Genomic DNA, 15,356 nt, shown 5'->3' on the forward strand with positions numbered 1-15,356 from the left:
TTACCTCCTGACACCCTAAAGCCTACCATCTACAAGACACAAGTCAGGAATGAGATAGAATACTCCCCACTTGCCTGGATGAGTGCAGCTCCAACAACTTTCAAGAAGCTTGACACCAGCCAAGACAAAGCAGCCCGCTTGATTGGCACACCATGCACAAACATTCATACCTTCCACCACTGACGCACAGTGGCAGCATTGTGTATCATCTACAAGATGCATTGCAAAAACTCACCAAGGCTCCTTACACACATTCTAAACCCACAACCACTACCATCTAGAAGGACAAGGACAGCAGATACCACCTGCAAGTTCCCCTCCAAGCCACTCACCATCCTGACTTGGAAATATATCGCTGTTCCTTCACTGTTGCTAGGTCAAAATCCTGGAACACACTTCCTGGGTGTACCTGCACCACATGGACTGCAGCAGTTCAAGAAGGCAGCTCACCACTACCTTCTCAAGGGCAATCAGGGATGGGCAATAAATGTTGGTCTAGCTAGCAACACCTACATCCCATAAATGAATAAAAAAGAAACAACTTTCTCCCTGATACACAATATAGTACCTTTCCCACAGATCTTATCTCCTCTACCCTACTTAAATAACAGTGGCAATGGTAATTTTTCAATTCAAGGGATCAATACCTGAATCAGAGAGCTCTGGAAGGGCATGACTAAAGAATCCACAATTTCGTCACCTACTTCTCCTAATAGGAAGTAACAGTGAAATAAACATCAGGGCCTTGTGATTTGTCTTTTCTTAAGTCTCTAGTTTTCCCTACTGTTTTCTAAACTTATATTCAATCTGGTAAGTTCCTCTCAATTTATTTTTACATTTCCTCATATCTTCGGTACTTGACATCCTCTCCTATGAAGAACAACACAAAGTATTTAGCAAGTCACCCATTTCCTGATTTTCTAGTCTTTTTCTAGAGTCTATGGTCTCAGGCCGCAAGGGGACTCCAGATGGTACCCAAACTCAGTTTGCTTACAGGCATAAAAACAAAAAACTGTGGATGCTGGAAATCCAAAACAAAAACAGAAATACCTGGAAAAACTCAGCAGATCTGGCAGCATCGGTGGAGAAGAACAAAGTTGACATTTCGAGTCCTCATGACCCTTCAACGGAACGAAGTAGAAATAGGAAAGGGGTGAAATATAAACTGGTTGGGGGGGGGGGTGCAGAAGAAGGCGGGGGCAGTTGTTGGGACAAGCAAGCAGTGATAGGAGGAGATAACCAAAAAATGTCACAGACAAAAGAACAAAGAGGTGTTGAAGGAGGTGATATTATCTAAAAGAATGTGCTAATTAAGAATGGAGAGCAGGACAAGCAAGGTAGCTCTAGTGCGGGTGGGGTGAAATAAACCATGGGTGGATTACATTTAAAAATAATGGAAATAGGTGGGAAAAGAAAAATCTATATAAATTATTGGAAAAAAAAGAGGGGGAAGAAACGGAAAGGGGGTGGGGATGGAGGAGGCAGTTCAAGATCTAAAGTTGTTGAACTAGGCACTTTACAGCCTTCCGGACTGAATATTGAGTTCAACAACTTTAGATCTTGAACTCCCTCCTCCATCCCCACCCCCTTTCCGTTTCTTCCCCCTCCCTTTTGTTTTTTCCAATAATTTATATAGATTTTTCTTTTCCCACCTATTTCCATTATTTTTAAGTGTATTCCACCCATCGTTTATTTCACCCCACCCCCACTAGAGCTACCTTGCTTGTCCTGCTCTCCACTCTTAATTAGCACATCCTTTTAGATAATATCATCACCTTCAACACCTCTTTGTTCTTCTGTCTGTGACATTTTTTGGTTATCGCCTCCAATCACTGCTTGCTTGTCCCAACAATCCCCCTCCCCCTTAAACCAGCTTATATTTCACCCCTTTCCCATTTCTACTTAGTTCTGTTGAAGGGTCATGAGGACTCGAAATGTCAACTTTGCTCTTCTCCACCGATGCTGCCAGACCTGCTGAGTTTTTCCAGGTATTTCTGTTTTTGTTTTGCTTACTGGCATGTTGTTTCTGTTGCTTTCACAATGAAAAACAGCTTTACAGCAATAACACTGAGTTTCCTGGGCTAACAGATACACTCTTTCTGAATTTAACACTGAAGTTCTCTGGGGTGCATCAACATTTATAGGGGTCCCTCAAAGAAAAGTATGCAAACCACAGAAGTAATTGGTCACTGAAATAAGCAACAGCTTCAAAAACCTGTGTCACGATTTATCCAACCTTTTTCATTTCTTCAACATAGGCAATCATGGCTTCCTCTTTGGGCATGTCTCCCAGAGAATTCCAAGCATCCCTATAATAAACACAGGAAGGCATTTCTGTTAATGACTTATAACAAAATGCAAACCAATTTTCAAACTCCAGTCACTTTAAACTGCACCTAGCTTTCAAACGTAATCTTCAGTGCCCAGAGGAAAGGATTTACTGTGATAAACATCAGGCAAATTAAATTTTATTTCTAACAGGAAATGCCCAAGCTTTTAAATTAACTTGACTGCTCTTTTCTCTGCCCCCAGCCTCAGCTCTCAATGACACAAAGATGTTTGCACTGGAGGCAGTTGAGAGAAGGTTTACTATGTTGATTCCTGGGATCAAGAGGTTGCCTGAAAGAAAGACTTAGCAGGTTGGGCCTATAGTTGTTGGAGTGGAGAAGAATGAGAGGTGATTTTATTGAAACAGATAATATTCTAAGGGTCTTGACAGGGTAAATACTGAGATGTTTCCTCGTGTAGGCAAAATCTGAAACAGGGATATCGTTGCAGAGTAAGGTATCGCCATTTAAGACAGAGGAGGAGGAATTTCTTCTCTCAGAGGATCATGCACCTTTGGAATTTCTTCTATTCTAATCCAATCCAACAAAAAAAGCAAAGCAGGATGAATTTTTGTTTCTAATTATCAAAGCCTTTAACCATCTATAAAAAAAACATATTTGTTCATTCAGATTTAAGGCTTCTCCATCCACTAACAAAATACAATTCTCACAGTTCTTATTTGTTTTCCAAATACATATAAGATGACTCCAGTAACACACAATTACACATAACACACAGTAACAGCAAGATTAAGAGTTAAAAGGTCTGCAATGCTGGCACATAAGCAAAAAAAAAAACTCCCTCAAAGAAAAGTATGTAAATCACAGATGTAATTAGAAGTCACGCTATTACACCACTGAGTAGAAGGAACCAAGAGCTCCAGTGGGCCCCACCATCTAAATTCTAAACTTAGGTAGTTTCTCCATAGCATCAAATAAGGACAGGAAAATTGAAAGAGTTCACATACTAACTTTCATAACCTCAGGACATCCCAAATCCAACATAATATGTATCAAGAATCTAATTTTAAGGCAAAATGATCAGAGCTAAAATGCAAAATATTTGTGACATGATGAATTTGGAACATTTCTGCAAAAAGAAACACTTTTTATTGCAAGATAAGGGGCACAGACTCCCATTCTGAAAATCTGTTCTTGAGATTTTGACAAGGTAGCGATTATTCCCCATCACTAATTGCCCCAATAGAATTAACAGTACTGTTTCAGAGTGGCGGGTTCCTTTTCCAAAAGAGCATTTGGGAAGAAAAGGATTCACAATTCAGTAGCTTCATGGTCATTTGAAAAAAACTACCAACTATTCAACAAGTCATGGTAGATCTAAACCCTTGGTATCTAGCTCCATGCCTATTGTAGCCAACCCCATGCCCACTATAGCTTGGTATTTGCTAAGATTACAAAGCAACATTTTCTCTCATTTCCTAAAGACATTTACTGTTTTCTAGAGCATGGTACCACCATCACTAGGTACCCTATGATAACTTGTTCAATTGGTCATTCGTGTATGAATATCAGCTTGAGGTTACTGGGTTGAGAGATACATCATACTGAACTTAATCATGTTCATATACATATGTTTATACTGAAGGTACTGATCAACCATGTGAACCATGGTAAATTTTGTCTCCCTTAATCTTAGGTGTTGAGGCCAATTCTAATATCCTTACTGCAATCCCTGATGATATTAGCTAACTCAATAAAGATAGAAGACTACAACTGATAATTTGCTGGTTCATTCACCTCAGATGTATCAATGAGCTGAGTCATAAAATATTTATAATATATGCAGTATTAATAGCCACAAATACAACAAAAAGCAGTGAAGAAAAATAGAACAAAGATTAAATGAACAGTGAAAAACTCTCTCTCAGAGATATTAGGTTCTCAGTGTTGCACCAGGGAGAGTCATAACCAGAGCAGCGTTAGACTATGTTTGACCTTAGAACACCTGCATAATCAGTTATCAATGAGATGAAGGATTTGCATGATTTCACAGATGTAGGCATGTCTATTCATAGTTACTTCTGTACTTGACTTTACACAGTATTCAACATTTGCATTTCATCTGCCTTTGTTAGCTATATTTCATTCCTTATAGTTCAGTCAATCCCCTCTCAGTTTAGCAGAAGCCAGGCAATGAAAGGATGATCAGATAAGTCATGCAATAAGGTCTTTGCCAGGTGAGAAAAATCAAAATGATGTTCCTAGTTTCTACTGTTCATTTAATCATTGTTCTACTTTTCTTTATTCTTTTTTGGTATCTTTCTGGCTATTAATACTGTCCATGAACACAATCTCCTCTCAGGGAATGAATATTTCTTGGAGGAAAGAGAAATTTACAACAACCACCTACATTTCTATAGCACCTCTCCAAGGCACTCACAGGAGCATTAAAAGACAAAATATGACACTAAGCTACATAGGCAGAAAAAGAGCTTGGTCAAGAGGGTAGGTTTTAAGGAGTCTTAAAAGGAGGAAAGCAAGGTCAAATGCAGAGAGGTGCCATGGAAGAATCCCAAAGTTAGGGCCTAAGGCACAGCCACCAATGGTGAAACGATTGTTGGGAATGCACTCAGGAGTCCAGAACTAAATAAGCGCAGGCACATTGGAGTTGTTGTGGAGCTAAAAGAGATTACGGAGCATAGCTGGTCATAGGTGACTTAGTGAGAGTTAGGAAACAGGCAGCAGAGTTTTAGATAACCTCAAGTTTACAACAGGGAGGATGTGGAAGGCTAGAGGTAATAAAGGCATATATGAGAGCTTCAGAATCAGGGTCGTAAGTGCTGTTGAAGGAGCCTTGGTGAATTGCTGCAGTGCATCTTGTAGATGGTACACACTGCTGCCAGTGTCAGTGCTGGAGGGTGTAAATGTTTATTGAGATGCCATTAAGTGGGCTGCTTTGTCCTGGATGGAATCAAGCTTCTTGGGTGTTGCTGGAGCTGCACTAATTCAGGGGAGTGTTAAGAAACCCAAAATTACCTTGGAGGTCGTGAACTCCAAGTCCTGATGGACCTCAGACCTCCCACACATGCAAAGGCTAGGAGTGGACTACACATGCGTAGTTCTACATATTTACGTTCTTCATAGAGACAGAATAGGAAAAGGCATAAAAAACCTAGGGCAGATGAGCCAGCACGTGTCCCTGCGAGAGGGATAAGAGAAGGTCCCAAGAAGAAGAGTCTCAGGTGAGGGACAGAGACATGGGACAGGAACAAGTCCCAGTTAAGTCAAGAAAAAGAGAGGAGCAGAGAATCTGGCTCTAATTAGAGAAAGGGCTGCAGGGAGCAGACTTTAAATGAAGTGAGCTCAGGAGAAGCCCTGTAGATCTGAGAAGGCAGCCGAAGGTTGGCAACTCTATGCGGTGGGCCACTGGGACAAAGGTACCCCCTTTAGTTCTGCTTGGCATGACCGAAGACCTGAAACTGTGCTTGCAATCTGATGCTCGAGTGTACTCGGGAATCCAGGGGAGCAGAATCTCCAAAGGTGAGATCAAAACCCTGAGAGGTGGGCCGTCATTGAAACTGTCCGAGTTGGAGTGACTTTTGGAGATAATTCCAAGGCAAGATCTTCAAAAGGTAAATACTGGAAATCCTCATGAGAAAGACGAAGTTTCAGCGAGATTGGTTGACTCACAGTGCAACTAACATCTGGGTGAGTTGTTGAGAAATCCCTGAAATCGGTTTTAGTAGCTTTTGACCTTTATTGTGCAGCGTGGTGTTTTTGACCACAGTTTGCCTGTTAATTCACATGTACCTCACACTTACCCTGAAAGTTAGAGTATAAGATAGATATTGTAAATTGTTACATCTTTCCAATCTTGTAAAGTAAGGATTATTTTTGTTTGTTCAAAACCCATGGAATCTTTTGGCTTCAATTTAGTTAATGTCTTGGATCTCAAACTTTGTCTACTTTAAACAAAACGTTACTGATCCCAAACAGGATCTCACTAACAACTTGGGGTCTGGCCAATCATCAGACACCCAACTTGTACTTTGTAGATGGTGGACAGGCTTTGAGGAATCAGGTGGTGAGTTACTCACCACAAGAATCCTAGCCTCTGACCTGCTCTTGTAGCCGTAGTATTTATATGGTTGGTCCAGTTCAGTTTCTGGTCAATGGTAACCCCCAGGATGTTGATAATGGGGGATTCAGTGATGGTAATGCCATTGAATGTTAAGGGGTGATGGTTAGATTCTCTCTTGTTGGAGATGGTCATCGCCTGGCACTTGTGTGACACGAATGTTACTTGCCACTGGTCAGCCCAAGCATGGATATTGTCCAGGTCGTGCTACATATGGACACAGACTGCTTCAGTGTCTGAGGAGTTGCGAATGGTGCTGAACATTGTGCAATCGTCAGCGAACATCCCCACTTCTGACCTTACGATGGAAGGATGGTCATTGATGAAGCAGCTGAAGATGGTTGGGCCAAGGACACGACAGCAATGCCCTGGGACTGAGTGATTGACCTCCAACAATCACATCCATCTTCCTTTGTGCTAAATATGACTCCAACCAGTGGAACCTTTCCTGTCTATTTCCATTGACTTCAATGGCTTTTCTAGGGCTCCTGGATGCCACACTCGGTCAAATGCTGCCTTGATGTCAAGGGCAGTCACTTTCACCTCACCTAGAGTTCAGCTCTTTGTCCATGTTTGAACAAAGGCTGTAATGAGGTCAGGTGCTGAGTGGCCCTGGCAGGACCCAAACTGAGCGTCAGTGAGCAGGTTATTGCTGAGTTAGTGCCATTTGATAGACATTTTACATCACTTTGCTGATGGTGAGAATAGACAGATTGGGCAGTAATTGGCCAGATTTGTTTTGTCCCGTTTTTTGTGCACAACATATACCTGGGCAATTTTCCACATTGCCAGGTAAAAGTTTAATGGTAATAAGGTCCAGGGAGCAGGAATTGGGTCTCCTGGACAAGATGAGCTAGGAGAAGACATGAGAGGAGGTAGGAGAGAAATATGCAAGTTGAGGGCTAGGCCAGGAGGAAACTTTAAAGCAAGTTTGACCCGGTGAGCTACTGGGAGCGCGGGACGTGCAGAGGCAGCTAATCCGATGGACTCAATCTTAAGTGACACCGCCGTCCATGAACTCCTCACGCCTATCGCTGGGGAGGTGAGGATGAGGGCCACAAAGGAGGGGTTTAAGAACACAATTTGCAGTAGGAAAAAGAAGCCGAGGGTTTTCTTTGCATTCCAGGATAATAGTGAAAAAGATCATTTGATCGATCATTGTGGCCAATATTTATCCCACTACCAATATCATGAAAAAGAAACAGATTATCTGGTCATTATCTCATTACTGTTTGGGAGACCTTGTTGTGTGCAAAGTGGCTGCTGAATTTCTTACAACAGTGGCTAAACTTCCACAGTACTTCTTTGATGGTCTGAGGCTGCAAAAGGAATCATATAACCATATGTTCTTTCTTTCGTCACTCTGCAGATATACAAAAGGCAAGGATTGTTTAGCGATTTTCAAAGCACCTTGGAGAGGAAATGTTTAATCAACATTTAGCATCTTTGCATTAAATGGCACAGAATTTGGTTGAATGGCGAAATACCGGTCAATAGCTCCAAGTTAATTTTTTTGAAGTTACTATGGGCAGACAATTTTTCTCAAAACTTTGACAAAAATAAATCAAAAACCATGACAACGTTCAAGCTAATTACGGTTTACTGTAGCTAATTTTGAAAACAAGTAGCCATTCGGCTGGTTTTGACAAGTTTATGAAACTGCAACTTCCCCTTTCTAATTTTACTTTGGCGCATTAGTGCTTCTTCAGTTTTTCATGTTAAACAAAGAGTCTGAGGTCTCTAGCGCTGGATATTTTATAGCACAGAACGTGCAAAGCTACTGGATAATGCTCAGCAAATAAAGCCAAAATAATAACTATTACGCTTTTAGCAATCTCAACGCCCAGCATCTGCTTGCTGTTTTACAAAACCAGAAGTCACTAAAATGAATACATGGAAATCATCAGGAAACATTACAACATAAACAATAAATGAACACAGCATTCAAGAAATTACAGTCAGGCAAACTATAAACAGCTCTCTCAGAAAACTTGGTGGAAGTTCATCTTCTGAACAAAAGTGTATTTGGATTACAGAACTGCAGCTTCCACATCACAATACTCTTCAAAAGGCAACTGATACGAATCTTTAAAGCACTTGTTAATGAGGATCATTTCATGTCTGCTATTAGGAAGAAATGCCTTCCCAGATCAACCAGCCAACATCAGTGAAATGTTAAGGCTGATATTTATGATCGGCAAGTGTAGATTAGCAACCAATTTAATGATACAGAATGGCTTATTTAAAAACAGCAATTCCAAATACATCACAATTTTGAAGTCAAAATGTATTGTCATTCCTACGATAGAGCAACCTGAGAGTAAACATTAAAAACCGCCATGAATATCTCCAAGCTAAAATCTGCTGGTTTTAAAACTATTGAGTTTTTTGAATTAGAACTTATTTCAAATTATTAAAAATGTTATTTTACGCAGCATAAACCACAGTACATAAATAAATGGCTGGGGCTGATGGACTAGGAAGGATAATGGGAAGAACAGCTCATATATAGTTTAAAAAAGGTCAAGTGGCACAGTTAAATTAAACCAGAGTGTTTACCATGCTTCAAAATAATAGGACAGCAGAATTGATGGAAAGTTACTGGCCTGGGACATTAACTGTTTCTTTCTTCATGGATGCTGCTGAATCTTTCCTGCATTTTCTGTTTTCATAACTTGAGTCAATGTTCTCAATAATATGGATAAGGGAACCAAATGTAATGTTTCCAAGTTTGCTTACAACATAAATCCAGGTAGGAATGCCAGTGATGAGGAGGGTGTTAAGAGGCTTCAAGGCAATTTAGACAAGTTGAATGAGTGGACAAATACATGGCAGATGCAGTATAACGTGGATAAGTGTGAAGTTATCCACTCTAGTTGGAAAAACAGAATGGCAGATAATTTAAGTGGTGACAGATTGGGAAATGTTGGTACACAAGGGGACTAAGGTGTCCTTGTACACCAGTCACTGAAAGCAAGTATGCAGGTTCAGCAAGCAGTTAGGAAGACAAATGGCATCTTGGCCTTCATTGCAACAGGATTTAAGTACAGGAGCAAATATGTATTTCTGCAGTTGTTCAGAACCTTTGTGAGATCACACTTGGAGAATTAAGTGCAGTTTTGGTATCCTTTCCGAAGAAAGGATATACTTGCCATAGAGGGAGTGCAGCGAAGGTTCACCAGACTGATTCCTGTGATGGCAGCATTGTCATATGAAGAGAGATTGGGCCGATTGGACTGTATTCATCGGAGTTTAGAAGAACGAGAGGGGATCTCATTGAAACGTATAAAATTCTGAGAGGGTGGGACAGGCTTGATGCAGGGATAATATATCCTCTGGCTGGGATGTCTAGAACAAGGGGTCACAATTTCAGGATAAAGGTAAGCCATTTAGGACTGAGATGAGGAGAAACTTCTTCACTCAGAGGGTGATGAACCTGTGGAATTCTCAACCACAGAAAGCTGTGGAAGCCAAGTCACTGAATATACTTAACAAGGAAATAGAAAGATTTCTAGACTCGAAAGGTGTCGAGGGGTATGCAGAGAGAGCGGGAGCATGGTGTTGAGACAGATGATCAGCTATGATCATAATGAATGGCGGAGCAGGCTCAAAGGGCCAAATGGCCTACTCCTGCTCTTACTTTCAATGTTTTAAAACAGGGACTGGGTAGCATAGTGGGCCATCACACCTGTCTTTTAACTTCTACGATTAATGTAAGTCCAGTCCTGTTGGTTGGACAAAAGTCTCACTTCCCTGACAGTTTGTTAAAAAAATATATTCACTTTAATTGGGCGACAAAGGTTGCCGAAAAGGCCAGCATTGGTTGCCCATCCTTAATTGCCCTCAAGAAGGTGGCGAGCTGATTTCTTGACTGCAGTCTATTAGGTGCAGGTATACCCACAGTACTGTTAGAAAGGGAGTTCCAGATTATTGACATAGTCACAGTGAAGAAACACAGGATGGTGTATGCCTTGGAGGGGCACTTGCAGGAGCTACTTAGCAGCAGTACAGTATGTACATGATGGAACATAATTATGAACAGTGATTTAATAAAGTAGTTACTTGATATATTTACAAAAGAACATTGATTCACTATACTAATTTTTTTTATAGATGACATAAATATTACATAATATTGGACGTCTTTAAATGGCTTTGATCTGTGTTGAATTAGTTGATCAAAGGCAGGAAAGCCTTAAGGGCACCATAGCATCTCCTGGACTGCAGAAGAAGGGGCAAAAACAAAATGTGTTCCCTCACCTGATTACTACCCAGCAATCTTTGCTGTATGTACAATTATGTGGTCATTCTGGAAAGAAAGAATTGGGTTTGGCTTTAAAAAAAAAAAATTACATGGGACTTTTCATGTCTTCAGGAAGTATCAAAAAGCACTTTACTGCTAATGAATTACTTTTGAATTTTAGTCACTTTTGTTATATAACCGATTTGCTCAAACTAAGGCTCCACAAACGGTAATGTGATGAGCAACCAAAAACTGCAATCTGTTTTGAGGTACATTGCTTGAGGGATAGTGCCGCAGGGCCTTAGATTATCATCATATCGAAAGCAACTGCACCTCCAATGGGTGCAATACTCCCTTAGAACTGCACTGGAGTTTGTTGAAGTTCATGTTCAAGTTTCTGGAGTGGGGCTTTCTGACTTAAAAACAGAAAAGACCAAGCAGGTCAGGCAGCAGCTGCAGAGTGAGGGATACAGAGTTAACATTTCAGGTCAATGATCTTTTATCAGAGTTGGGAAAGTTAGAGACGTCACAGATTTTAAGCAAATAAAAAAAAGGGTGGGAATAAGGAAAAAGACCCATGATAATGTGACATTCATGTGATTTCATCAATTCACAGCTGATATACACACAAGTGGTTATTTGTGCAGGGTACTGGAGGACAGCACATATGGAATTGTATTCCAGTGCACTATTAAGAGAGGAGCAGAAGACAAGAAAAAGGTAACTCAACACCAATTTGCTTCACAGGAGCATAAATCAGACAAAAGCTGACCACAGGCCAAAGTGGAAGACATTAGAAGGAATCAAAGAGCTAGGTCTTAAGGAGATCATTTTGGAGTCAGCTGAGAGATTCAAGTAGAAGGAATACTAAAAATAATTGCCTAGACAGTTTAAGGCACCAACACCAATCGTGGGTTAAAGAGAGTACGGGTGCCAAGGTGCCAGAGTTGGGTGAATGCAGAATTCTTAGAGGTTGCGCTGGAGGAGGTTAGAGAGATATAATGGAAGGACTTGAGCACATGGATGAGATTTTTAAATTTGAGACATCATAGATCATTGAGCACAATTTGGTCTGCGTAAGATACAGGGCAGCAGAGATTTGGATAAGCAGAAGTTTACAGATGCGAGAAGGCCAGTCAGGAGAGCTTTGAAATTGTTTTTTTGAAACAAAAACACAGATGAGGGTTTCAGAAGAAAACAGTCAGGCTGAGGGAGGGGTGAAGCAGGATGATATTGGGGAGGTAGAAGTAGGTAGTCCTTGTGATGGAGAAGACATGGGGTGAAAAGCTCAGCTCAAGTGCAAATAGGGTACCATGGTTACAAAGAGTCCAGTTTAGCCCAAAGTAGCAGGAAGAAGGAGACAATCAGTGGCAAGGATGCTGTTGGGAGGGTCAGAAAGCAATGGTTTAATGGGAAGAAATTATGGCTTATCCAGGACTAGCTGTTGGTAAACATGCTGACAACGCAAAAGTAGTGGAGGAGACAAGAAATGTGATGATGAAGGGGTTGAGCTGCTTGCCCTCAGCATACATGTTGAACCTGAAGTAATGTCTGAAGATGATGGGATTCCTTGTATTGTGAATCACAAAAGGTTATCATGCAGGTACAGCAAGCAATTTTGAAGCCTAACAGAATGTTGGCCTTTATTGTAAGGGGAATGGTATATAAAAGTCAGCAAGTCTTGCTATAGCTATACAGGGCATTGGTGAGACTATACTCGGGGTACTGTGAACAGTTTGGGTCTCCTTACTTAAGGAGAGATAGGCTTGCATTGGAAGTAGTTCAGAGAAGGTTCACTAGACTGATCATTGGGACGAAGGATGAGGAAAGGTTGGGCAGGTGGGGCCTATACTCATTGGCGTCTAGAAGAGTGAGAAGTGTTCTTATTGAAACACAAGGTTTTGAGGAGACTTGATAGGGTATATGTTTGAAGGATGCTTTAGGGGGCACAGTTTAAAAATAAGAGGTCTCCCATTTAAGACTAAGGTGAGGAGGAATTTCGGCTCAGTGGGTCATTAGTCTTTGAAATTCTCTTCCCCAGCAAGCGGTAGAGGCTGGGTCATGAATTATATTCAATGCTAACTTAAATTTTGATCGACGGGGAAGTTAAAGGTTAGGAGAGACAGGCAGGAATGTGGAGTTAAGGCAACTATCAGATAGACCATGATCTCATTGAATAGGGGAGCTGGCTTGATGGGCCAAATGGCCATCTCCTGCTCCTATTTTTTATGATCTTGAGTCTGCACTAAAGGTGCACCTTATACTATGTAGTATCCAACAGTATAACTGAAAAATCTCAGGATTTGAAAAACTTGTAAGTAGTCAGTTTGTATTCATTTTTAAGTTTATAATCGATTTAAAATGGTTTAGTGTTTAACATCAATATTCTAATGATTTCAAAAGGCATTACATTTAGTCCATGAGTAAAATGTTTGTCTGAGGGATTGATTTCATTGCATAAAACATGCAGCATGCGTGATATCATTCACATTCTACAGTAATGTTTGTACAAAGAGCTATGAGAATTTTATATATTGAAAATGAATCATAATGGTTGAAGTTAGAGCAAGTCTTCAGGTAGATGTAGTCTCAAACATGCCCAAGAAAGACAGCAATTTATTTTTATACTATCAGAGACCCACAAAACATGTGTGGTTAATAAGTTAGTATACTTGACCAATACCCTGTATAAAATTTAAATGAAATATCTACATTAGAAATATTTAGAGTATTAAAAAGCATAAAATTGGATCTAGTGGACGGAACACTGAATTGAGGGATATTGTCAAATTAACTACTGCTCAGCAACTGCCTGTAGCAATTTTAAATTGCAGTTATGGTAAACAGAAGCATTTGCAATTTTATTTCTGCTCTCAACGAGATGCATGTTTCAGTTGTAACAATTCAGGATTAAGCACTGGAACAGGGGTAGGCCATTCAGTTCCTCAAGTCTGTTCCACCATTCAATTAGATCATGCTTGATCTGTATGTAACTTTATTTATCCACCTTGGCTCCATATCATGTACCGAACAAAAACCTACGTGTCTCAGTTAATAAATTTCAACTGACCGAGGCTCAACTAGTACTGTCTGTTTTAAGCAATGAAAATCAATTCCTCAAGACAAATTTTTCACTTTTTGTACTAAATATTATACCGACTGAAATTAGAATATTGATGTTAAATACAGTAAAAAAAATTAAATCAATTCATTGTCAAATTTATAAAACAAACTGACTACTGGGGATAAGAGTACCAGATTTCTCCTACTCTTTGTCTGACAAACTGCATCCTGACATCATCCCTGACCAGCCCAGTTCTAATTATAAGATTATGCCCATTTATTTGGCAAAACACTACATTAAAGTAAACAAAAGTAATCTCCATTTCAGAGGCCTGATTCAAGCCAGACTGATGGATCTCCAATGGCTGAATAGGTTCTATAGCAAAATGTACCTGGGCGGTCTCAACTTAAATTGTAGTAGGGCTAGTTCACAGTACCAAGCCAGTCACACATGGTCATAAAATCAAGTGTACAAATCTTTCTTCTATGCATTATTCTTGCTATGGAAAAATAATCAATGATAAAATCAAAGTTTGAGAAAGAAACAAACCTGTACCAACATCTCCAATTAAAAAAAAAGTCCTAGAAGTTGTACTTTTGCACTCACAGGATTGCTGTTCTTATGTTAAGCAGTGTGGACTCAGTTTTACAATCACCGATATTGTACTTGTGCAGGTATTCATGTAAAAAAGCCAACTTTGGATTAACAAGCAGAATGCAATTGACAGCAAGGCAATTCTACACAGTTAATAAATTAAGTCAGTAATTGTAAAACAAATATCATCACCATTTGTATTTGCCAATAGGATCCCAGAAGCCAGGCCTGGAAGTGTTGCAGGGCCCCAAGGTTGCTTGCTTGTAGTAACTGTAAAACTTCAGCATAAGCTCATTTGATGGTTGAAATGAACCTATTTAATTAGATATTGCAAAAATTTAATTAGTCCAATATCTTGACTTAGATTTTAACTGATTTAAAAAAAACAGTTGCAAGTCAGGTCGCAAATGGAAAGTCACCATAACAGTATCAAAATAATACATCAGACAAGACCGCAGCACAATCAGCAGGTGCCCTCCCTAATTGGTACAATAGCTGTTACAAACCAGTAAATTAAAATCTAGCAATTCTAGATTCCCAATAGATCTGGTAAAGTACTGATCTTTACCATTGTGGCTCAATACATTTGCCTCATGTGGCTAATTGGGAATCTAGATGTGGCTAATGCGATGTTGATTAGTAAATTTAAAAAATGAGAAACAGAGACCATCACTGGGCAAATTAACTCAATACTCATTCACATAATGAACAAACTATGTAGTTTAACCTTTATGTGTATTTGTCAATAAAACGGTAAGATAAAACCAGAAAGTGCAAGAGTTTTAAAATCATTGTGTATGCTTTACTTCCTTAGTTCCTCAAGTGGTATCTTTTGAAATAGTGGATAATATGGCTGAATTCACTGAACTTCGACACCTTAGAAACAAAGTTTTCCAGCCCCACTAAAATTGCCCAGGAGTCATCCATTATGGAGTATTCATCTCCTGGGCACTGCAGCTAGCAAGACAGGAAAACTATGCACTTAATTTTTCACCAGAACAGCACTTGCCCTACTCCATAACCTGGCTA

The 15,356-nt window shown here is 40.0% G+C and overlaps 1 protein-coding gene across 7 annotated transcripts in view; it reads right to left on the minus strand.

Annotated features, from left to right (window-relative positions):
- Positions 1-15,356, minus strand: part of acbd5a (acyl-CoA binding domain containing 5a) — a 113,801-nt gene that overhangs the window by 65,766 nt on the left and 32,679 nt on the right. For 5 of the 7 annotated variants that reach the window (XM_041184688.1, XM_041184687.1, XM_041184690.1 and 2 more), the window contains exons 2-3: positions 14,520-14,640; positions 2,237-2,309 (exon numbers count right to left, since the gene is read on the minus strand). In XM_041184688.1, coding sequence (XP_041040622.1) covers positions 2,237-2,309; positions 14,520-14,640 — 194 coding nt within the window. Of the gene's footprint in view, positions 1-2,236; positions 2,310-14,519; positions 14,641-15,356 lie in introns of those variants that run through there. The other 2 variants (XM_041184692.1, XM_041184693.1) reach the window with 2 other exon arrangements.

The sequence above is a fragment of the Carcharodon carcharias genome, chromosome 3 (assembly GCF_017639515.1).
Source record: "Carcharodon carcharias isolate sCarCar2 chromosome 3, sCarCar2.pri, whole genome shotgun sequence".
Classification (NCBI taxonomy): domain Eukaryota; kingdom Metazoa; phylum Chordata; class Chondrichthyes; order Lamniformes; family Lamnidae; genus Carcharodon; species Carcharodon carcharias.